Genomic DNA, 25,248 nt, shown 5'->3' on the forward strand with positions numbered 1-25,248 from the left:
TATGTCAGTTTTGTGTTACTTTTGTCAATGAACAGTCTTACCTCTCAAAAAGTAACAGATTTATCAAATTATTCTTAATTCAAGTTCATTAGTGGGGTTAGAATTAGAGCTTCTTTCTCAGAAAAAGCATCCACTCTTCATTTGAAAATTTCCAGCAGTGGGGAATCCAGCATAGCCTTGGTAAGTTATTCTAGTGGTCAAGTAATTTTTTTTTCTTTAAGTTTCTAATCTGGATTTGTCCATCTGTGGCTAGAAAGTATACATCCTCCTTCCTCTATATCATCCCTGTTGCATAGATGCATCAAGAAAAGTACCTTGTGTATCACCAAAGCCCTCAGGAATGGAGAACGTTTTTATTTTCCTGTTCCACTGAGAGAGATGTGACTTTTTCTGTAAAGGTGGAGGACATGTGCATATCTCCTTTTTGCATTTGCAGTACATTGACCTGCCATTGTTCTGAGATCTTTTTTGCAGGGCCAGCTTGAGCTCAATTTATGTGAACAGTGCCTTGTCTTTATTCTGACTTCCCTTAACCTTGAATGGTCACACTACAGGTGTCCCTACATGTCAATCCACAGCAGAATTTAAAAAGATACAAAAAAAGGCACCAAGAGCATTGCAAGCCCTGGAGTGATGTGCATCCTTCAAACCTGTAAGCCGTTTCCCTGCATTTGGCCATCTTGATTGTGGTGTATGAAGGCACGGACTCACATTGCGGTGCAACCAGAGACACTTTATTGTACAGAGGTGCTCATATTTATATCTCTGAGCCCGGATACAAATTCCAGCTGTATGTACCACCAGGCTCAGGGCAGAATCCATTCATGCAGTTACATAGCTATATATCACTACAAGCATGCAGACACCTATTTGCTACTAGATAACCATGTTTATCTTTCTTACTTTCCTTCACAATACCCAGCTGTTCTCTCATCTCCTGCCAGGTCAGACATTCTCCATCCTCCTCTCATATATCTCTCTTCAGACGTTTTCTATCCCCCTCTCCCACACTTGATAAGTAGGGCAATTAGCTTACACCTCCTTGGGCTGATTGTTATTATAGTCCAATTGATTCCACCAGGAAAAAAAACAGAACTTGGATAGTTCAGCTACTTGGCTGAAGTAGCATACAATCAAAAGGAAAAGGAAATCTAGGAGACACTTTCATACACCATTTATATCTCGTTTGCTCATAAAAGGAATAAGTCCTCCTAATAACAGAGCACCCATTACAGTTGAGTTATCCCTGATGTTTGCATCTGTTCATGCTTATTTCAATCATGATGCAGATTTTGAAAGGGGAAACTTTGTTCTTTATGTCTAAGACATGCATCTGCAAAGAATATCTCTTCTTCTCCCTCATTCCCAACATTTTATGGATGAGATTTTACAACTGAGGAGCTGATGTGTTACATAGAATTTTACTGCTGGATGAGACTGGAACAAAGCCCAGGCCTCTAATCTGGCAGACCTGAGTTTCTGTCACTTTAACCACACTGTCTCAGAACAAACACACAGTCTGTTTGCCTTCAATGTCTATAAAGTTGGGCTCCTCTTGAATACACCTTTGAGACCAAAATTTGAATGAAGAAAGTATAAATATGAAATGTCGCAAACAAGTTTTCAGGAGTCCTAACTCTGTGTCCTGCTATAAGAATTAATTCTATATCTTCAGCTGAGTATTCATTCAGCTTATGTGTTTGTCAGTCAGTCTTTACTCTGTTTACTGCATTCACACTCTGTGTTATGTTATTAACATTCTGGGACTGAGTCTACACTAGTAAAGGCTGAGAACTTTGCTGAGTTGTCTTGTGCTCACTGATCTTTTCTGCTGAGCTTTTATACCTCTTTTTTAGTTTTAAAACCTGTTTGCTAACTTACAGCTTGAAAAATATCTACAAGATTTTGTTAGGAACATATTGCCCCTTGCAAGAAAGAAAACTGATAATGAGCCCTTGGCTGAATTTTCATGTTTGTGTACTAATAAACAATAACAAATGTCTAAGCACAAGAAAATTTACCTAACTGCATGAACTGGCGCTTGACTTCTGAGTGAGGTTTGTAGAATAAGAGATGAAAAAAGGTTTCTTGAGATTTTTTTTTTCCCTTGGCTTCTCTGAAAGTGGGATTATTCTACTATTCCTAAACTCTTTGGTTCATAGGATTATACAGCTTTTCCTGTAAATCTCACTTGTATGTAATTTTTTAAAGATACTTTACATCTTTTTGTTGTTTCTTTTATTTGTGCTAAGGCCTAGTATTTGAATTTTTTGGTTATACCGAAACATATAACAATTGATGAAAAAGAATTTTAGACTGTCCTGTAGGTAAAGATTTCACTTATTTGCCTCATGGTACATGGTCCTTAACTACTTGCTTTCATATGCTTTCTTTTAATGTTAATAATTGCAGACAAATTATTGCTTCTTGCTCTCACAGGCAGTGGAATTACAAAACAGATTATCTGAAGAATCCAAGAAATCTGATAAACTAGATTATGAATGCAAACAGTTGAAAGAAAAAGTAGACAGCCTCCAAAAAGAAAAAGATGTAAGTTTCATTATATTATTTTTCTAGTAGTAGTGAAAGCAACATTTTTCCTTTATTGCACAGAGCTATGGTTATCAAAAAAAGATTCTATGATGAGCTTTTTGAATTCATACGTTTTATTTTCCACTTAAAATTTTCTAATGTTTGTGTACAAATATATTTTTAAGTTTAATGTTTATATTGCATGGGATAAAGTGACTGTATTAAAATATATGCAACAGATTTTCAAGAGGAAAATCCCTCACATATAGTGTCTTAAGTTGTTTCTTCACCATTCACCATGAAAAAGATAATGCCAAAGATAATTGTAATGTATTTGGAAAAACGATTTAAAGTAGGTTTTTTGTGGTATCTCCCTAGAACTAAACTCAGAAGTGATTTTTTTTTCCCCAAAGTAATGTTCCTTGAGGTAACATCTGTATGTTTCTCTTTGTGAAATCAAGGCCTCTGTAGCAAGAAGCTTAGGAATCTTGTAGAAGGATGTGTCCTTTATTGTGGTTTCCCCTTTCTCTTGTGATCACTAATCACTGATTTAGTTTCTGGTGTCATCATGGATATGCAGTATAGATACCAGTTTATTATCTTCCTCTCTAAGCCACCAACAGACTGAGGCTGATTGTTCTTGCTCTCTCTTGCCCATAATGATCCTCTATGTTTCTCTGGCATAGTCCAGTTTCTTTGTCAGTTGGTTTCTGTTTGTGGAAATTTTGGGGGGAATCTGCATATTGGCACTTTAAAGTACCACATGAAACAAGGCCAACACTTTCAGTTACTAATTGCTCAGGCTTATTTGAAGTGTAAGTCTATTTTTCCTTCAAGCAGAATCTTTGTAGACACTTTCCTGAAGATATCCTATTTCCTGTCTAATCTTTTAATAAATTTCCAGGTTTTGCACTTAGGTAGCACTTGAGCTGAAAATTCTGTTATATTCTGCTCTTAGATCTTGGATCTAAAATCTTCTGTCTTAGATTTCTGTATATTGCCAAATTTATTAAATACTATATATACCTGTCCTTGACATCACTTTTTTCTGCTCCTCACTCAAATTGGAATGGCTCACAGTAGTCTTGTTCATTTCTTGCTTTGCTTTTCTTTCCTGTTTTTTACTGGGTCCTGTTGTGTTTTCTCCCCTCCCTTCCGCCTCCATCCCAGATTTCAGGGGAAGTTTGTATTTTTGGCTTACCTGTTGTTTGGTGGAAACCTTTTCATCTTGTATGAAGGACCTGCATTTCAAGTCATTTCAGATATGGTTTCTGTTTTGCCACCTGGCAAGAAGTGTTGGTTTTAAATGCATTCTTTTGAGTGAATAGGTGCCTGTAAAAACTATCATAGCTAAAGTAGTCTCTCGGTGTTTTGGTTAGTGATTCTTAGCCTATTATTCTTCCTCAGTCCCGTTATTCTTTCTGTTTCCTGATTATCACATCTTAATGTGGCATCAATGACGTAGATACTGGGATTGAGTGCACCTTCAGGTTTGTAGATGACACCAAGCTGAGCAGTATGGTTGATTCACTAGAGGGAAAGATGCCATCCAGAGGGACCTGGGCAGACTTGAGTAGTGGGCCCATGGGAACCTCATGAAGTTCAACAAGGCCAAGTGCAAGGTCATGCACCTGGGTCAGGGCAATCCACAGTATCGGGACAGACTGGGGGCTGAATGGATTGAGAGCAGCCCTGCAGAGAAGGACTTGAGGATATACTGGTGGATGAAAAATTGGACGTGAGCTGGCATTGTGTGCTTGCATCCCAGAAGGCCAACTGTATCTTGGGCTGCATCAACAGAAGCGTGGTCAGCAGGTCGAGAGAGGTGATTCTGCCCCTCTACTCCACTCTCATGAGACCCCACCTGGAGTACTGCATCCATCTCTGGAGTCCCCAGCACAAGAAAGACATGGACCTGTTAGAGTGGGTCCAGAGGAGGGCCACAAAAGCAGTCAGAGTGCTGGAGCACCTCTCCTATGAAGAAAGGCTGAGAGAGTTGGGGTTGTTCAGCCTGGAGAAAAGAAAACTTCGGGGAGACCTTATTGCGGCCTTTCAATATATAAAGTGTGATTCTAAGAAAGATAGAAACTTTTTACCAAGATCTGTAGTGACAGGACAAGGGTCAATGGTTTTAAACTGAAAGACAGTAGATTTAGAATGGATCTAAGGAAGAATTTTTTTTACAATGAGGGTGGCGAGACACTGGAACAGGTTGCCCAGAGGGGTGGTAGATGCACCATCCCTGGAAACATTCAAGATTAGGTTGGATGGGTCTTTGAGCAACCTAATCTAGTGAAAGATCTCTCTACCCATGGCAGGGGGATTGGACTAGATGATCTTTAAAGGTCCCTTCCAACCCAAACCATTCTATGCTTCTATGACTAAAATTGCCCATCACAGATATTAAGTTATGTTGTGTTGTCTTGTCCTTGTGTCTGTTCTGTCAGAATATCATAGTATGTGATTGATATCTTTAATAATAATCTGTCTTGGAATTTTCTATATATGTTGTGTTGGCTGATAGATACCCATGCAATTTGATGAGTTAACTTTTTCTTCAATATCTGCCACAAGCACTTTTACCACTGATTGCAGCTCTAGTGCTTTTTCTGTTCCTTAGAGTACTTCTTTTCTGTACCTGTAACTCTTTCTGCTACCTGACATTTCAAGTTCTCAGATGCCTGTTTCTCTTGTGATCTATCAAGTTTAAAATATTCTTGCTTTCCAGTAATAAACTTCAAGGTATTTTCTGGCTGCCAGTATCAAACTGCAGTATTCCCTGCTGAGTGGCTCTTTTTAATACAATGGTAAAACCAATCAAAGCTTTATAATCTAAGGGTTTTGTGAAATGACTGTTGATAAAATCAGCATGCCCACTATATTCGGGTTGAACCAACAGCTAAACCAGAATTAACCATGCAAGGTTCAGGCAACACAAGTCCCTAATGCACCTCACCAAAGTGCTGTTTGCCAAAGGGATCACAAGTCCTGAATCCATTTGGGTTGACTTGTGTCTGGTGTGAGCAACTACCAGCCAACACAACTCTGTACCTACACAGAGCTAAGGGTTGTCCTAGAACTCTTAGTGACATGGGGCACTTCCTAGTTCTAGAACAGATTACCATTTTGATTTTTACATAAATTGTCACCCTCTTCTCTTATGTTGGAGTCTTGGGATCCTTTTGGGCTACTAACCTGGTGCTACCTGTAGCTTCTTTTCCTTTGCCTTACTCACAAATGGGAGCATACAGACCTGACAGTACAAAAGAGTCAACATATCTACACTCCAGGATGGTCCAGTAATGTTCTTCAGTTGTCTTTGGACTGAGCCTGAAACAACTAGTTTCCTTCCATGTCTGAAATGCTGAGATGATGGCAAAGCCAGTGACACAGATCAGGAGGAGGAAGTGAGACTGCTGTCTAACCTCCCACTGTTGGAAAAGTGACAGTGTCAAGTTAAAGTTACTGTATTTCATCTGTTGTGTTGACTCTGTATATCCCTGAGCTACCTTATATTTCCCTCCTCATCTACTGAATCTTGCTTTCCTGGGTAAGGGGAAATTATCCTATGGTATTTTAGCTCACTTGCTTTTCCCTTGGAGCCACGTGTAAGGGGGAAAAGCAGGCAGGTGAGTGGTCCCGATGGATGCTGTTTGCTATCTGGTACCTGAAGTTTGCATCATTAATATCTTGAGTTGTGACAGGAACGGAACACAAAATCAACAAAATGGGACTTAAGTGGGGTCATCTCCAGCACTTGTATGTAAACACAGAAGTGCCTACAAGGCACCATTGTGGAGAAATCCCTCAAACACTTTCTAGGATGTCAACATGCTGGGATGCATCTCTGAAGTGCCTGTACACTAATGCACGCAGCATGGGGAATAAACATGAGGAGTTAGAGATCTGTGTGCAGATGCAGGGCTACAATTTTGTTGGGATCATGGAGACATAGTAGGATGGCTCCCATGACTGGAGTGTTGCAATGAAGGGATACAGGCTCTTCAGGAAGGGCAGGCTAGGAAGAGAGAGCAGCTGGAGTGCTTGTAGCTCTGCCTGGGGATGGATGAGGAGCCACCTGAGAGTTTATGGGTAAGGATTATAGAGAAGGTGGTTAAGGGTGACACTGTAGTGGGTGTCTGCTATAGGCCACCTGACCAGGAAGAACTACTGGATGAGGCCTTCTACAGACTACTTGAAAAAGCCCCATGTTTGCAGGCCCTGGTCCTCATGGGGGACTTCATCTACCTCGATATCTGCTAGAGGGACAACACAATAAGGCATAAGCAATCCAGGCAGTTCCTAGAGAGCATCAATATCTTCCTCATCCAAGTGGCAGAGGAGCCAAGGAGGAGACTGGCTCTGCTGGACCCCATACTCACCAAAAAGTAGGAGCTTGTTGGGGATGTGAAGGTCAAAGGCAATCTTGGCTGCAGTGACCATGAGATGGTGGAATTGAGGATCTTGAGGGGAGGGAGCAGGGCAAAAAGCAAGACCACAACCCTGGACTTCAAGAGAGCAGGCTTTGGCCTCTTCAGCGATCTGCTTGGAAGAGTCTGATAGGATAAGGTCCTGGAGGGAAGAGAGGCCCAAGAAAGCTGGTTAATATTAAATGATCACCTTAATCCAAACTCAAGAGAGCTTCATCCAAAGGAATAGGAAGTCAGGCAAAAATGCCAGGAGGCCTGCATGCATAAATAAGGAGCTCTGACCTAGCCAAACTCAAGTAAAACAAGGAAGCATACAGAGAGTGGAAGCAAGGATGGGTAACCTGGGAGGAATACAGAGACGTTGTCTGAGCATGCAGGGATGAGGTGAGGAAAGCTCAAGCCCAAATCGAATTGAATCTGGCCAGGGATATCAAAGGCAATAAGAAGGGCTTCACTAAGTACATAGGTGAAAAAAGAAAGTAGAGAAAATGTGGGTCCACTGTTCAATGAGACAGGGGACCTAGTGACAAAGAACATGAAAAGAAAGGCTGAGGTACTGAATGCTGCCTTCGCCTCAGTCTTTCCTGGCAAGACCAGCCTTCAGGAATCCCATTTCCCAGAGACCAGAGGGAAAATTTAGAGCAAGGAAGACATACTCTTGGTGGAAAAGGATCCGGTCAGGGAATACTTAAGCAAACTGGACATACATAATTTCATGTGCTCTGATGTGAAAAACCCATGAGTGGTGATGGAGCTGGTAGATGTCATTGCAAAGCCACTCTCAATAATCTTTGCTTGATCATGGTAATTGGGAGAGGTGCCTGAGGACTAGAGGACAACAAATGTCACTCTGTTGTGAGTTAACCCTGGTAGGCAGCCAAGCAGCACAATGCTGCTCACGTACCCCCCTGCAGTGGGATGTGGAAGAGAATCAGAAGGGTAAAAGTGAGAAAGCGTGTGGGTCGAGATAAACGTTTTAATGGGGAAAGCAAAAGTTGCCCACACAAGCAAAGCAAAATATTGAATTCATTCACTCCTTCCCATCAGCAAACAGATGTTCAACTGTTTCCAGGAAATCAGGGTTTCATCAAGCATAGCAGTTTCTTAGGAAGACAAACAACATAACTCTGAACAACCCCCCTTCTTCCTCCTTCCTCACAGTTTTTATTGCTAAGCATGATGTAATATGGTAGGTAATATCCCTTCAGTCAGTTGAGGTCAGCTGTCCTAGCTGTGTCCCCACCCTACTTCTTGTGCACCCTCATCCTACTCACTGTCAGAGCAGTGTGCATAACAGAAAAGGTCTTGACACTGTGTAAGCCCTGTTCAGTAATAACTAAATCATGGGTGATTTATCAAAACTGTTTTGGTCATAAATCCAAAACACAGCACCACACAAACTACTATGAAGAAAATTAACTGTAGCCCAGCCAAAACCAGTACACCTTCCTATCTTCTAGAAGGTCAGGAAGGAAGACCCAGGGAACTACAGGCTGGTCAGCCTCATCTCCATCCCTGTGAAGGTGATGGAGCAGCTAATCCTGGAAACCATTTCCAGGCACATGAAGGACAAGAAAATCATCAGGATTAGTCAGCATGGCTTCACCAAGGGGGAGTCATGCTTGACCAACTTGGCAGACAGACTTGTGTGATAAAATGACTGGCTTGGTGGCATGAGGGGAGAGCAAGTGGGTGTTGACTACCTTGACTTGAGTAAGGCCTTTGACACTGTCTCCCATAAGATCCTCTTAGAGAAGCTGTATGGACTGGATGAGCAGACAGTGAGGTGGATTGAAAACTGGCTGAATGGCTGGGCCCAGAGGGTGGCGATCAGTGGCACAAAGTCTAGTTGAACACTAGCAACTGGCAACATACCCTAGCGGTCAATACTGGGTCCAGTCCTGTTCAACATCTTCATTCATGATCTGGATGACGGGTCAGAGTGTACCCTCAGCAAGTTTGCTGGTGACACAAAAGTGGGAGGGGTGGCTGATATGCCAGAGGGTCATGCTGTCATCCAGAGGGACTTCAACAGGCTGGAGAAATGGGCTGACAAGAACGTCATACAATTCAACAATGGGAAGGGCAAAGTCCTGCACCTGGGGAGGAACAACCCCAGGCACCCAGTACATGCTGGGCACCACCCAGCTGGAAAGCAGCTTGGCAGAAAAGAACCTGGGGGTCCTATTGGACAGCAGGTTGAACATGAGCCAGCAACGTGCTGTACTGGGTCTGGCTGGGACACAGTTAATGTTCCCCATACCAGGACACCATAGTAGCCCTCGTAGTGCTGTGCTTTGTTTTTGTAGCTAGAACAGTGTTGACAACACACCAGTGTTTTGGCTACTGCTGAGCAGCGCTCCCACAGCAACAAGACTGTCTCTCCAAACTCCCCCCACAAAGGCCAGTAGGCTGGGGCTGGGCAAGAGCTTGGGGGGGATATAGATGGGACAGCTGACCCAAACTGACCAAAGAGATATTCCATACTGAGGGAAAGGGTTAAAGAAATTTTAGTAGATCTAATTGCTTAACAATTATCTAGATTGTTGTTGATAAATAATGCTTTGTTTTACTAACCATTGTGTAAATTAACTGAAGCAAGGAGTCTACAGTTCCTCCTGAAGGACAGTTCTTGATGAGAAGTAGCTAAAACCAACTCTATAATTTGGACAAAGACCAAGGAACAACTGAGTCTGCGCAAAGAGAAAAGGTAAAATGTTCAGAGCGAGGGAAACTACCAAGCTTCATCCCCACAAAGAGGCACCACACAAGCACAGTTGGGAGGGACTTATGGAAATGACTTCTTGGAACTAATTTTAATATGAAGTGGGATGGGTCATGAATATGTATAGGCATATTTGGAAACCTTATGTATATGCAACATTTGATTGTATAAATTGAGACAAGTTGTTGCCGCCCCAGGTGTGCACGGCTTTGGAGGGGTGACACACACACACACACCCCCCCCGTGCTGCCCAGCGCTAAGTAAACATACCTACTTTACAATCTCATAAGATTGTGGAGTCTGATTCCACATATCAGTACCATATGAAGTAGTGTTCTGCAATAAAAGCTAAGGGAAAGGAGGAAGAGGAGGGTGTTGGAAGAAGGGTTTGCCGGAGTCAAGAAGACGCTCAATATGAGTTATGCATCTTGCTCAACTTTATTAGTTTCTAACACTACTTATACAGAACCGATACACATGCATATTCGTAAAGCAGAAATATAATTGGTTAGTAGTCTCTAAACGCGCGCGGTTCTCACACCCCTAATTATCATGACTAAAATAAGCATTCTATCCATGTAGCTAATTGTGTTGCTGTGCTTCAGCCTTGTAGTTTGTTACTCCCTATTTTCCCATACCAGTCCCTATCTTTCTTGGCCCTGCACCTGCTTTCCCAGCAGCTGTAGCTTGTTACAGCCACGGCCTGATGGCACAACATAATTACTCGGTCTCAGCATTCAAGAATAGCTCAAGGCTACCTTTCTTGTTATCTTCAGCACAGCAACTTCAGTACAATTCTGATTACAGGCCTATTCTAATACCAGGCCTGGATTGTGCAGATCTTCAGAGATTCTAAGGCCATGCTTCTGCAGCCATTCTTCTACAATTCCCCCTTTTTTCTTTTGCACAAGCCAGGCCTGATTGGTTATGTTAAAAACTACTCTCTTTAAACAAGAAAAAACACAGCTAAAAACTAAAAGCATTACAATAATGATTATAACAAAGCGTATTCCTTCCGTCAATAACGTCTTTAACCAACCTGTTATGCCCAATCCTCTCAACCATTCATCAAAGGGATTATCATCAGCAAGAATATGCTTCATGTTTCCCTGCAGTTGTGACAAATTCTTGTGGATAGATATGGAATGATCGGAAAGGTTCACACAACACATCCCTTCAAAATCCTCACAACCGTGTCCATGTGCTAATAACAAAAAATCTACTGCAGCTCTATTTTGTAACGTAGCATGCCTAACACTACGTCAAGCGATAACGAACTTAAAATCTGCGATGTAAGATTAAATTGCTTCTCTCCCCAAAACACTATCCTTCGTATATTCTTAGTGTTTAATGCAGCCATTGTTCCCAGCATAAATATGGAGGCTAAGACATTTGTTGTTACAGACTGCAGATTGACTCGGTCATTACATGTTTCATCAAAGGTGCGCAGTGCCCTCCATGATCTATGAAATTGTGGAGTCATTTTCAATAAGTCTTTCATACGTGGAGCAAACAAAGTTAAATGCCCTAAATAACATGGTCCAACGACAGGATTCAAAGGAATCCCTGGCCATGCTCTATCTCCACATATCAAAAAGACTCCCGGTGGCAACTGATAGCCCCCTGATACATTTACATGTAAGCCTCCAGCTTTCAGTTCACCCCAATTAGGTGAACCGGTTAAATTTTGAAACCTTGTATCAAACTCCCATTCACCTTGACGTGCTACCCACAATCGCCACGGTTCACCAAACCAAATTACTCCAGTGCCATTTACAGGTTGAAGTGGTGGTACCGTGTCCTCGCATTCTGGCATTCCCGTTGCAGTCACATTAACGTATTTAACGGGCGTAATGCTACCTAATAGGTCTAACTCCTGCAATGGCAAATGATATGGTGGATTCAAATTCTCAATAACCGTTTTCTGCCACGCTGCATTACACATAGAAGGCCAAACAAATTGCCCATTCGGACTCATACATGTACCATTCTGATTGGAAGTCAGATCCACTGTTTTAACATTCCAAAACCCCATCAAAATCTGTTTCATTCTCTTGCAGGGGAATACCAATTAAACAAGTTCTAAAGTGTTTGTCTGCTTGCTGCAAACTTAAACAAAAGTCTGTTACCCCCGTGATATTTGCCCATGTCACCCATATGTTTGTTCTAGGCAAGATGTCAAAAATACTTTGGCCAATGGGTAAAAAATTCATCAAGACCGTAAACCAAGTCCACCACTTAAACATGTTTAGTCCTACAATTTCCACCTTTTTTTTTTTTTTTTTCATTCCACCCCACAAATCTGTGCTTTCACAGATTCTGATGATGTATACTGTCTCCAATCAGCATGGTATTACACTAGTTGTATGCTTTCCCTTGTTTCATGCCCGGTTACTAATCAAACACATACACTCTTTTCACCGTTTGCGTTTAAGCTTTGGCTTACAGAACCATTTTACCCCACATAGCATACATCGGCACAATACCCACGGGTTACATCCCTTGCAACACAGACAGTTCATTCCATCTGCTCGCTCTGAGTCTTCTCTTCTGTCTTCTGATCTTGACATACAGGTCGCACAAACTTGCTAGGGACCCATATAGGTCCTTTATTTTTGGAGATACAAAAGTAACCTCTACCAATAAATAACACCGGATTAGGTCCTTCCCATACACCTGAAGCCATATTTTTATACAGAACATTCAAACCAGGAACTGTAGTTGTTCGGTTCCCTCGCGCCGTTTGGTGACGTATAACAGCAGGTGGTCCCTCTCTATCCTCCATAAGGGAGAGATAGTTTAAGGTAAACAACGCCTTAGTCAACCGTTCAGTTACGTCTATGTCCTGCAATACTTTCTGTCTCTGAAGATAATCCTTCAGAGTACGGTTTGCCCTTTCAACAACTGCTTGCCCTGTTGGGGAGTGAGGAATCCCTTCGACGTGTTTAATTCCCCAAGCTGTCATAAACCTAGCGACTCGTTGACTACTATACGCTGGACCATTGTCTGTCTTTATTTCTACAGGTACTCCCATGACAGCAAAACAAGACATTAAGTGTCTCTCCACATGTAATGCCTTTTGTCCGGTTTGTGCAGTGGCCCATATAAAATGAGAATAGGTGTCAATTGTTACATGCACATACTTAAGCTTCCCAAAGTCGGGTACGTGTGTTACATCCATTTGCCAAACCTGAAGTGCCTTCAGACCTTTTGGGTTAGTGCCCACCCCTAAACCAGGTCCATGATGACTACAAGGAGGACAGGAGCAGACAACACCCTTTGCATCTGCTATGGGTATTTGATACTGTCGATGTAAAGACTTTGCATTCTGATGAAACATCTCATGGCTGTTACGAGCTTCTTCAAACTTACTTTTTGGAGGAGTTATTGCCAGATAGCTGATTGCTTCATCAGCTCTAGCATTACTTTTGCCCAACCCAATGGTCCACTGATGACTTCTAATATGCATAATACAAAATTCATGTTTTCTCTGTCGAAGAGTACTACGCAGTTGTATAAACATGTCACCAAGATGTTGGTTCTTTGTCTCTCTCAACAAGGCATCTTAAATGCACTGTACTACACCAACTATGTACAATGAGTCTGATACTATGTTTACAGGTGTGTTATTCCAGCTTCCTAATGCCCAACACACTGCTTTCAGTTCTAAGGTTTGAAGGTTGTCCCGTGGTTCACCAGTGATCACTTGTTTCTGCCACTGATTATCGGATTGCCAAACACACGCAGCCTTCTTCATCTTTCGTCCTGCATCTGTGAACACCGTTGGCCCTTCAACTGGTCTTTTTGAGCATAACGGTCTCGCAATCCACTGATAATGTTCTAACATCTTCCAGAGAGGTCCTTTTGGCCGGTTGTTGTGTACAACACCTGTATAACCCATCAAGGCTTCCTGTATGGCTGTTGAATGGCTCAGAAGCCATTCATAATCATCACCACGGACTGGAATACTGATAACTGCCGGTTCAGTCCCATCAATTTCAACAATCCTGTCTCTTCCTTTTCTCACCAAGGCCGCTACTGCTTCAGGGCGACTTAAAATACGATGTCTGGGTTGCAATGGCAAAAAAACCCACTCTAAAACGATCGCCGTATTTTCCCCCTTTTTCTTTTGCCATTGCAAAATGAGGGCAAAAGGTGAAGTGGCAACATTACAAACCAAAAAAGATAACGGATGATTTGCCATTCGGCGACCACACCAGCCAGTCTGATTCTTGCGGGACATAACTTCCAGGGCAGCCCGCTTTTCTGGTGAACAAGTTTGAGGACTGTTGGCTTCGGTGCCATGCAACCAGGATCGGAACGGTTGCAAATCATTGTTAGTGAGTGTCATCAGGGTTTAAGGGAATCGTGAAAAAGACAGAACAGTCTTTCAAGTCTATCACAACAATTTGCCAAATCTGAGGGATCAGCATAAAAGGTGGAAGAGCAGGTTGCAACACTCCCATCGCTAAAATCTGATCATTAATCTTCCATAAATCATGTCCCAGTTATGTGCATCAAGATTATTAATCAGTACTGGACAAGCTAACGAGCTGGTCACCTGCCATTCTTCCTCCAAAATAGCATCACGAATAACACCAGACCAACACTGTAGAATTGGATCTTTTCTCGAGTTCAGCATCGGTGGGGTAGTTGGGCTAAATGGAGGAATTACAGGTATTGAAGCAGTAGGCAGGTTCATTTTAACTCGCTTTACCAGGTTTCTTAATTTATCTATTACCTCCTGTAAGGATTTCTCTGTATTGTTATCACAAGGTTTCTCTCCGCCTTCCTCCTCAGACCCGTCCGATGATGTTTCAGGACGAGGAGGAACTTTTGGTTTGTCCGCTGCCTTATCTAAAAGCTCCAGCACTGTTGAACACGCAGGGGCGGACATACCCTTCATAGGATGAGTATGCCCAACTCCGAAAAGCGTAGCCAAGAGAGAAGGCTTAGGTGAATCACCCTTCTGCTCCACCGGATTTTCTACACATCTCTCCCCAACGCTTTTATGGCTGCTGCCGCTAGGCTTTGTTTTGGTTTTTTTTCCACTTTCATAGTTTCCAGAGTGTTAACTATCGACCACCACGTCACTCCTAACGCTTTTCCCACTTCTCTCCATTCCGCAATACTAAACAATAACGCGGGCTCGGGGATCTTATTCTTTTTTCGTGCCCAGCGAACTAAGGTCTCCACTTCTGTCTCTTTAACGCCCGCCCCTCTCAAGGAGGATGCCAGTTAACAGTTTAATTGCCGCATCTAATTCCATCGCGGTCTTCTCAGAGCTCTCCCCTTTTACAGAAAGGATATCAGCGCGGACAAGCCCGACCGCAATTTACTCGTCGCAGCCTTCCGTAGTGCCCCCCTCTCACAGAGAGGAATTTAGCGTAGAGTCCTGCCACAATTTACTCTACGCGGTCTTACCACCGGCGGGGGTGCGATCTGCAGCTCCACACCGAACTCTGGACTCCACTTTTCGCCAGCAGCTGGGGGGATCCGTGGCAGTGGGTGGGCGGGCGAGCGGGGGGAGCTGCGGGGCACGGCACAGCACGCTGGCGGGGCGCGGGGAACTGTGCTGGTGTAAGAAGCAATCTGGCTAGCAAAGTACAGTCACTGGGTGTCATGATTTCAGAGTCAAACAAATAATTCAGCAGGTGTTTGACTGGTTCAGATTGTAATTCATATTGTGTAACGGCTTGTCGTAGCTGCTGCATAAACTTCCAATCAAAAGGCTTCCATGCTGCGGCTGCTGAACCATCTGGTAAAGTGGTGGTCCGCACCGGACATGCAACAGCAGAAGCAGCCTGCCACTCTCCCTCCAATATATCGTCTCGTATAACCCCAGACCAACAACTTTGGGGAGCGGCAGGCTGGAGGATAACGCCTTCCTGGGTCAGGATCTGAACATCACGACCGGCAGTAGGCAGATGGCATTCAGTCAATTGCTGCTGCAAGCAGTTTAGGGTCCGGTCGGAGGATTTGGTTCGGAGATGGGGGATCGGGGCAGGTGCAGGTGGGGTGAGTTCATTTTCTTTATCAGACTCCGCGTTCTCATTCAGAGGCGCACTCGGACCCGCCGTAGTACCCTCGTCCTCATCTAGTGGGGGGGGCGGCTCTCAGTAGCTTTCAGGGCGGCACAAAGCACCCGTTGCGGCGGCACCCTCCGGAGATGGTGTCGGGTGTAACAGCTCTGTCACAGTGTTTTTAATGGGCACAATTATGCCTTTTGCAGACGGAGCGCCTAGACCAAATAATTGGGTAGACAGCGACTCGGTTTCCCGACTGAGGAGGTCTGAGGCAGCCATAGCCATTTTTTTTTCCGCAACCAGGGATCGTAAATGGTTTATGACCTCCCGGCAGGCAGTCCCCAAGTCCTTGGCCGACTTGCTGCCGCTAAGGATCGCATCGCAAAGGGAATCCCCGACCTCTCGCCACTCAGTCACACTAAACAGCAATTGCGGGTCTTTTAAGAGTCCGTTTTCAGTCGCCCACCTACAGAGCTCATGGAGCTTCTTAGTGCTCACGCTAGCCTCTCGCTTAGCAAGAATATCAGTTAATAGCGTGAGTGCCACCTCCCTTTCCATTATCGAAGGAAAAAAGTTTTTACCGGTGCAGGTCCGCGCACGACGTCAATGCCGGATTCAGACGCCTTTACTCCTTACGGACGTCTTCCTGCTCGAACTCTTCACAGCGACTCTCAATTTTGCAAAGCCCACCATCGCGATGCAAAGGCAGAGTTTTTCCAGCAATTACCAGCTTTCCCGTCGTTCGGGCGCCAATTGTTGGAAGAAGGGTTTGCCGGAGTCAAGAAGACGCTCAATATGAGTTATGCATCTTGCTCAACTTTATTAGTTTCTAACACTACTTATACAGAACCGATACACATGCATATTCGTAAAGCAGAAATATAATTGGTTAGTAGTCTCTAAACGCGCGCGGTTCTCACACCCCTAATTATCATGACTAAAATAAGCATTCTATCCATGTAGCTAATTGTGTTGCTGTGCTTCAGCCTTGTAGTTTGTTACTCCCTATTTTCCCATACCAGTCCCTATCTTTCTTGGCCCTGCACCTGCTTTCCCAGCAGCTGTAGCTTGTTACAGCCACGGCCTGTTGGCACAACATAATTACTCGGTCTCAGCATTCAAGAATAGCTCAAGGCTACCTTTCTTGTTATCTTCAGCACAGCAACTTCAGTACAATTCTGATTACAGGCCTATTCTAATACCAGGCCTGGATTGTGCAGATCTTCAGAGATTCTAAGGCCATGCTTCTGCAGCCATTCTTCTACAGGAGGGGGCATTCATTATTAAGGCATTTGTCTTCTGGAGCAACCACTACATGTATTGAGGCCCTACTTCCCAGGAGGTGGATGGACATTGCCTGCCAATGGGAAGCAGAGAATATTTTTTTTTTTTGTTTCCTTTGCTTTTCTTATTAAACTGCCTTTATCTCAACCCATGAGTTTTTAATCTTATTTTGTCCCGTCCCTGTCCATCCGTCCCGTCCCCCCCCGTCTCTACTGAGGAGGGGAGTGATAGAGTGGTTTGGTGGGCACCTGGCAGCAGCAAATAGGGGAAATGGTATCCTGGGCTGCATTAGGACAAGTGTTGCCAGCAGGTCGAGGGAGGTGATCCTTCCTCTTTATTCAGCACTGGTGAGGCCACACCTGGAGTCCTGTGTCCAGTTCCAGGCTCCTCAGTACATAAGAGATATGGACCTACTGTAGGCTGCAAAGGGGATGGAGCCAGGCTTTTTTACAGGAGGTTCCATCTGAACATCAGGAAACCCTTTTTTACTGTGAGGGTGACTGAGCACTGAAACAGGTTGCCCCGAGAGGTTGTGTAATCTCCATACATGGGGATGTTCAAAAGCCATCTGCACATGATCCTGGGAACCATCTCTAGGTGGCCCTGCTTGATCAGGGACATTGGACTTTATGACCTCCGGAGGTCCCTTCCAACCTCAACCATTCTGCGATTCTGTGATTTTAAGTGTTATTAATTACTTTTTGTATTTTTACCTGAATTCGACTGGAGTTAAACATAATTTAAGGGAACTGGATAACAATAAGACATCACACACCCAAGGATGTGACAAGGGCCCTGGAACACCTTAAGAAATGCTTTTACCATTTAGCAAATACTCTGCCATATATGGCGAGAAACAGAATGGGTCCCCATTTTACTTTGTAGGTCAGGTAAGGAACTGGCACCACAGAAGCCAGAGGAGACAGAAGTGTTTTCCACTAACTGCTGAGGTGGTATTTAGTAGCTTAAATATAGGCCTCTAGTGAGAGTTTAGATGTCCTTGGGATATCCTGCCTGGACTCCAGCTACTGGTGCAGAAGTGCACTATCTCCCATACTCCAGTGCTAACCCTGTGCAGAAGTCTCAGAAACCCTAGTGTCTCAATTGTCAGTAGATGGCATGTGGTGACAATGAAGGCTCTCTGACATGCATTAAGATACTGGGATACATTCCTGAATGCAAGGGTCACAGCGAAGGATGTGTAAATTACATTTGTTGATTCTTCACTTCACAGAGCTACCTCACACATGAATAGTTAAAGGTTGGGGGCGAGACTTTTCATTTGTGAATTCCCTTTTCAGCTCAGGGAACCCAAACTAAAAATATGCATATTGAAAGCAAAACCAATTCCACATTTCCAGCCTGTACGCTTAGTAAAGCTCATAATATAACATCACTTATTGCCTGTAAAATAAAGTAGTATTATGATTTAGAAAAAGTAAACTTGTGTCTCATAGCAGCGTATCGTTTTCCCTCAGTGATTTAAAAAGTAAGTTAGATTTTCATTAACTACCCTAGAAGCAAAACATACTTTCAAAATTTAATACCTTGCTTCTGTTCACAATTCACAGCACATCCCAAAATAAGCTGAAGCATTCTCCCAAGCTCTGCAGCATCAGAGTGCTCTCCAATCAGGTTAACATCAGGAAGAGTGAAGTCATTAATCTGTTGCCCTAGAATCTGCATACATATGTACATCACTATAAATACGTACACATGCATTACAAAATACAAAGATGATTCAGAGGCAATAGGAAGCACTTACTCTAATTTGGCATAGTTTTCAAATCCATCTTTAAAGAAACTAAAAAAAATTGCACCAGCTCATATATGCATTTCAAAATATAAACTCATCCTTATCACTTGACAAAGGTGACATTTTGGAAAGCTGTCTCAACTAATAACAAAGTTTTAGTTTCAAGCTTATCAAGAACAAGATTTGTCCAGGTAAGGAAAGGTAACGTAGGTAGGCCTAAAAAAAGCTAATCAACAGCACTTGATGAATTAATTATTTTTAAGATTTTCATTAAAATTATCTAATGCCTAAAAGCTTTCCATCTGGAATAAAGTAAGTCTGAATTCCTAAATCATACCATTGCAAAGTAAGAAATGTTTTACTTCAATAAAAGGCATCTAGCATGAGTGAATAATAAATCTCAGTTTGTAAAACACTTGGTCTAAAAGTTTTGTAAGTCTAATCTAAGGATACTTAGCACGTCCAGAGCCAAAACCAACTAATTTTTCAGCCACGAGTAAAGGACCTGACCTAGTGGTACAACATGCAATTAAAGAGAGTAAATGTAAATACAAAAAGAATGAAGAGAAAGCATGAGAGGGTGAGAAAAGGTATCTGCGGCGGGGGGGTGGATCACGATGACTGTGAGAGAAGTGGTGAGTGCAAAAGAGCCAGAGTGAGAGAGAAGGTGAGGGAGAGTAGGCAAGAGAGGGCAAAAAGGTGAGCAAAGCAGTGAGAAGGAGTCTAAGAGAAGGCGAGAAAGAACGAGAGAGGGAAGGCAAAAGAGAAGACGAGAGAGAAAGGGAGGTAGAGCTAGGAAGAGAAGGTGGGTGCAGGAGAGAAGGTGGACTAGAAAGAGAATGCAGGCAAGTGAGTACAAGGGGTAGAGGGAGGCATGATGAGAGAGAGGGGGCACATGGAAGTGAAAGAGTCATTTAGGATTATGGAATAAATGTAACTGACAATTTTAATACTGCAACGAAACTCAATGACATATACAACAAAAGGAAGGTTAGGCTCCAGAATAAATGTCTTGTGATGAAACAGACACCTTTCATTTATTTGAGGAAAATTGAGCAGAATATTTTACAAAAAGTATGAAAGTTTGGAGTCCAAAGCTGCAAGATTCCAGGGGCCTCCTTTAGCTTGTTGTTCTTCCATATTATAATAGACAAGACAACCAGTGTAGAGAGAGATTACTGAGAGACTTTTCTCTTTCAAGCAAGAAGTTATGACACTTCTCTAAAATTAAATAAATTGTCATAAAAAAGCTTTTCAAAGGTTTTTAGCTGCACCAGGTAAAACCCAAGCATTTTTCTCACCTATACTGTGTAAAAGGGCTTTGCAGCGGCAGGGAGAAAGACCCTGGTAACAAAAGTATAAATAAGGCTAAGTAGCAGAATCAAATACGTATCTGCTGTTGCCAAAATCATCACTACAGTAGGGGGCATGTGTTTGTGTCACACTTAACACACTTGTAGATTTATATTTGTGCAATTTAGTAAATCAATCATTATTGCTTGCTGACTTAGGTAATAAAGTTGTTAGACTCCTAACAATCATATATACCAACTAGCTGAAAAGGAGCTGCCATAGTTCTGTCATAGCTATACTAACATTCTATGACTGAATGATTTTAATTATAGTTATCAGTATTCATTAATTCAGAAGCTAAAAGCAAACTGTTCTTTGAAGAACAGTGAAGATGTGTGTACCAAAAGACTACAATGAAAGATCCTTTTAAACTTTAAATGAAAAGTCAAAGTAGCTACAGACTTTGGGCACTGGTGCAAGTATAAGGACACATACTGAAAAACATATGTCAAAACCCATGAAAATTAATTCTAAAATGTACTTATAGCCTGCCAATAAGTTCAACTATGATCAAATAAGTCAGGACAGAAAACATTTACTCAAACATCTATTCTCAAAATAGTAACTTTAGCATGGATATTCAGCACTTGGAGGGGTGACCATTTACTGAATATGGACTTATGAATCTGATTTCAGGTACTCAGTTTTTTAGAAAAATCTGTTTGTTCTAAAGCATTGTATTTGCAGTCATCTTCCTCATCATATTTATAAGAGGTGAATATTGTTTCTTGGGACAAGAAATATTCCCATGCAATGAACAGACTATGCATCACACTGTGCTAACCAATTTACTACAAAACATCACTCAAACTAGATTCAGATTTCAGAGATGAAGATTCACCACTGAAAAACTTTGTCATTTGGAGTGATTAATCTTTAAATTTGCATAACACCCTCCTATATAACAGAGTGGTTAGACTCTAACACTCAATAATTAAAACATTTTAATTAACTACAATGGGGAGATGATAAAAAGTGCTTTTCCTCCCCCTCTTCTCTTCCCAGGGAAGGGGAGGAGAAAGAAGCAGTCTTCGGTTGGAAGAGAGGAGAAAGATCAGAGGCACAGTTTAAAGACATCACCAAAACAGAATCATTATCAAAAATGTCTCCTGTTTGTATTCTAAAACTTAACTATCAGACTAATAATGAAGCTCTGACAGAATATTTGCACCAGGAACAAAAGAGGAAGATTACCTCCCTTCAGGGAAGGCATCAGAGCCAGTGAGCCTCTGCCAACTGTCCACACAACATCAGGGTGATAGTTACTGGAGGCTCTCTCCTGCAGGGGATGAAGGTGTCCATCTCCAGACCTGACTTGACATCTTGGCAGGTTTGCTGCTTGCCAGAGACCCAGGTCTCAGAGGGGAAGGGAGGTGTTCTCCTCAATCCCTCCAGTGAGGGAAGAAGGCTCAGGTATGAGTGGATGCACACAGAAGATCAAAACCTGGTGTCGCAGGCAGGGCTTTCATTTTTATGACCATGAGGCCCACTTTGAGGAATGAAAACTGCTGATCAGGTACAGAATCCATCTGACAAAGCAGGGCAAGAGAGTCTTTGCTGATAGGCTCACTAAGATAGCGAGGACTACTTTAAATTAGTTAAGTCAGGGAAGGATTACCATAACCTGAAGTCATGGCATGGGGGACAGTATGATGGGAAAGGCACAAAGGAGTGGAAGGCTAGCTCATATAGCTGGAGTGTTGCCATGGATGCTCTATGCAGAGGAGCAGCTTGAATACATGGAGCTTCGCCTTGGAATGAGTGATAAGCCAGTCAGACACCTGTTGGTCAAGTTGAGCAGACAGACCAACACAGGTAACATTGTGGTAGGTGTCTGTTACAGACAGCCTGACTAAGAAGTAGTATATGATGCCTCTTTTAGAAAGCAAAAAAGCAGCCTCAATCACAGGCCCTGGTACTGTAAGACTTAAAACACACAGATATCTGCTGAAAGGGCAACATGTCTAGATACAAGCAATCCAGAAGATTGAGAGTAATGAAAATAATTTTCTTTATGTTGATGACTGATGAACCAACTAGGGGAGATGTTCTCCTGAACCTGTTACTTACAAACAAGGAAAAACTGTTAAGGGATGTGAAAATCAAGGGTAGGTTGGCTGTAATGATCAAAAAATGGTGGAGATAAAAATCCTGACAAATGAAAAGGAAATAGAAGAATCACAGCCCTGGATTTCAGGAGAATAGATTTCAGCTTGTATCTGCTACTAGGAAAATTGTCCTGGAAGGCAAAGGGGCCCAAGACAGCTGGTTGATCTTCAAGGACAACCTTCTCAAAGCACAGCAAACATCCATTCCAACATGCAAGAAATTGAGCAACCATGGAAGGTCACTATGGATGAACAGGAAACTCATGACATTCACTGCTTTCCCCTTAGTTATTTACCTCGACTGTAATGAGGCCTTTGACACAGTCTCCCATTGTATCCTTTTAGCCAGATTGGTGAAATATGGACTGGATAAGTGGACAATAGGGTGCATGCAAAATTAGCCGGACTGTTCAGCTAAGAGGGTTGTGATCAGTGGTACAAAGTCCAACTGACAAATGGTTACTAGCAACATCCTTAAGGAATGGATACTGAGGCAAGTACTGTTTACTATCTTTACTAATCACCTGGACGATGGTACAGAGTACACTCTCAGTAAGTTCACAGACAATACCAAATTGGGGGAAATTATCAATATCCTGTAAGGTAGAACCTCTATCCAGAAGGACCTTGACAGGCTGGAGAAGTGAACTGGCAAGAACTTCATGAAATACAAGAACAAATGCCAAGTCCTGCACCTGGGGAGGAGTAACACACTGCACCAGTAGAGGCTGGGGCCAACTGGCTAGAAAGCAATGTTGCAGAAAAGAACCTGGGGGTCCTGGTGGACAACAACAGGAAGCAGCAGTGTATCCTTGCAGCCAAGAAGGCCAACCACATATTAGCAAGAGCACAGACAATGCATCACGGGAAGTGATTCTTCCCCTCTATTCAGTATTTGTGAGACCGCACCTGGAGTCCTGTATCTAGTTCTGGACTCCTCAGTAAAAAACAGATACTGACATACCGTAATAAGTCCAGTGGGGGCTACCAAGACAATTGGCGAGCTGGAGCATGTGATGTACAAGGAAAAGCTGAGAGATCTGGGTTTGTTCAGCCTTGAGAAGAGAAGGCTCAGGTGAGTTTTGTATTGCTGTCTAAAACTACCTAGAGGAAGGGAAGGTGTAGAGAAGATGGAGCCAGCCTCTTCTCAAAAATGCACCGTGATAGAATGAGAGGCAACAGAGGAAATTCTGGTTTGATGCAAGGAAAAGCCTTTTTCTCCCCCATGAAGGTAGTTAAATGCTGGAACTCCAGCCCAGAGAGGCTGTGGAATCTCCATCCTTGGAGGTATTAAAACATCAATTGGACAAGGCCCTGAGCAATCATCTCTTGTTGGCCCTGCTTTGGAAAAAAAAAAAACCAAAACAACTTTGGATTGCATGACCTCTGGAGGTACCTTCCATCATACATGATTGTATGGTAATGGGGGCAATCAATTTTGAGAGGGCTAACACATGAGAACAGGCTACAAGACTCCTTGAGTGCCCAACACTGAAAAAGTCCAGACCTAAAAATCAGCAGACTGCATTGTACATTGAAGATATATAACAAAAGATAAGTGAATGTAGATTACTTAAGAATATTCTTACCTCATGGTTATAATCCATTATTCCTTTTAAAATTTTCTTCAAGTTGCTTACCTATAACAGGAAAAGGAAGGAAATATGTTAAAAATGCAGGGAACATCTAAATAGATGTTAAGTTACACAAATACTATATGGTCAAAGAGTTGACAGTCACACAAAAAAAAGACCTCCCCCCCATCATGAATCACACAATATACATCTATAAGTTTCCATGAGAATTTATGCCTGAACAGTTTAAATTAGCATAAAGTTAAGCAGTGGTCCCTTGTGATCAAATTTCTAGATGTTATCACAAGTCCACATGAAACAATGGAACCCAGTTAAGTCTATGAAAAGACCACCTCACCACCACAAACACACACAAGATTACACACCACATTGTCTTGAATGGTGTTTAGATCAGACACTGATTTTCTAAAAGAAGTCTCCTCTAGAGTATTTGTTTATCTTCAGATGTTTTTATATTTAAAAAATAAAATTTTCTTTTCCTCTCCGCTTTTCTTGAAATATCCTGGCAAGTCTTCTTACTCTAGAAACATACACCTCCAAGCCAAAACTCCTAATAAGCTCATATTTCACTACTCAGTCATACTCCTTCCTCTCTAAGCTACAGAAAATTTTTCATGTTCTCATTAATTATTTCTCCTAGTTCCTACATTGTTTCATTGCTAATCTACGACTTCTTTACAATGAAATGCCTTCCTTACAGTAATCAAGACAATCCCACATTTCTTGGCAGTGTCTTCAATCCCATGCAAAAATAAGTACTGTAACACTTGCACAATCAATGCCAAAGTTAAATTTCATATAAGCAGGAGGCTTGTATCTATGCCAAATTTCTATAGTACTAAAGGGTTTCAGTTCAGTCTGCTGAAAATTAGTTTAGAACAAGTATCAAACGGAGCACATTAAATTTATGAAGATACTGTATGGGTTTCATAGGTTATATTAAGAACAAACAAATCTTCTGGTTGAAAATACCTTCTACAGATTCTCAGCCTATTAGTGTGATAAAATATTTAGCAAAGAATTTAACAATAGAAGCAATGTGTTTTACAAAAAGTATGAAAGTTTGGAGTCCAAAGCTGCAAGATTCCAGGGGCCTCCTTTAGCTTGTTGTTCTTCCATATTATAATAGACAAGACAACCAGTGTAGAGAGAGAAAACTGAGAGACTTGATAAGGGACATCAGATTTCATGACCTCCAGAGGTCCCTTCCAACCTCAACCATTTTGCAATTCTTTTATTTTGTAAGCTTTTTCTCTGATATCTTTAGCCTAGCAAGTGTGATATGCAGCAGCAAATCTTCTTAAAAATATTGTTGTTTCCACAAATTGGTTGATCTTAATTCTATTCCAAAATAAGTTGAAATTCCTTCACATGAAAATCATCTCTTGAGTTGCATATAATTTCTTTTTTAAGTGTTGATGCTAGCCTTGTGGCGATGT

At 42.3% G+C, this 25,248-nt stretch overlaps 1 protein-coding gene across 4 annotated transcripts in view; it reads left to right on the forward strand.

Annotated features, from left to right (window-relative positions):
- The window catches only part of LOC121080525 (protein Hook homolog 3-like), a 159,947-nt gene that overhangs the window by 110,180 nt on the left and 24,519 nt on the right, over positions 1-25,248 (forward strand). For all 4 annotated transcript variants that reach the window (XM_040578593.1, XM_040578594.1, XM_040578595.1 and 1 more), the window contains one exon: positions 2,440-2,550. In XM_040578593.1, the coding sequence (XP_040434527.1) occupies positions 2,440-2,550 (111 nt within the window). The remainder of the gene's footprint in view (positions 1-2,439; positions 2,551-25,248) is intronic.

This window comes from Falco naumanni, chromosome W (assembly GCF_017639655.2).
Source record: "Falco naumanni isolate bFalNau1 chromosome W, bFalNau1.pat, whole genome shotgun sequence".
NCBI lineage: Eukaryota > Metazoa > Chordata > Aves > Falconiformes > Falconidae > Falco > Falco naumanni.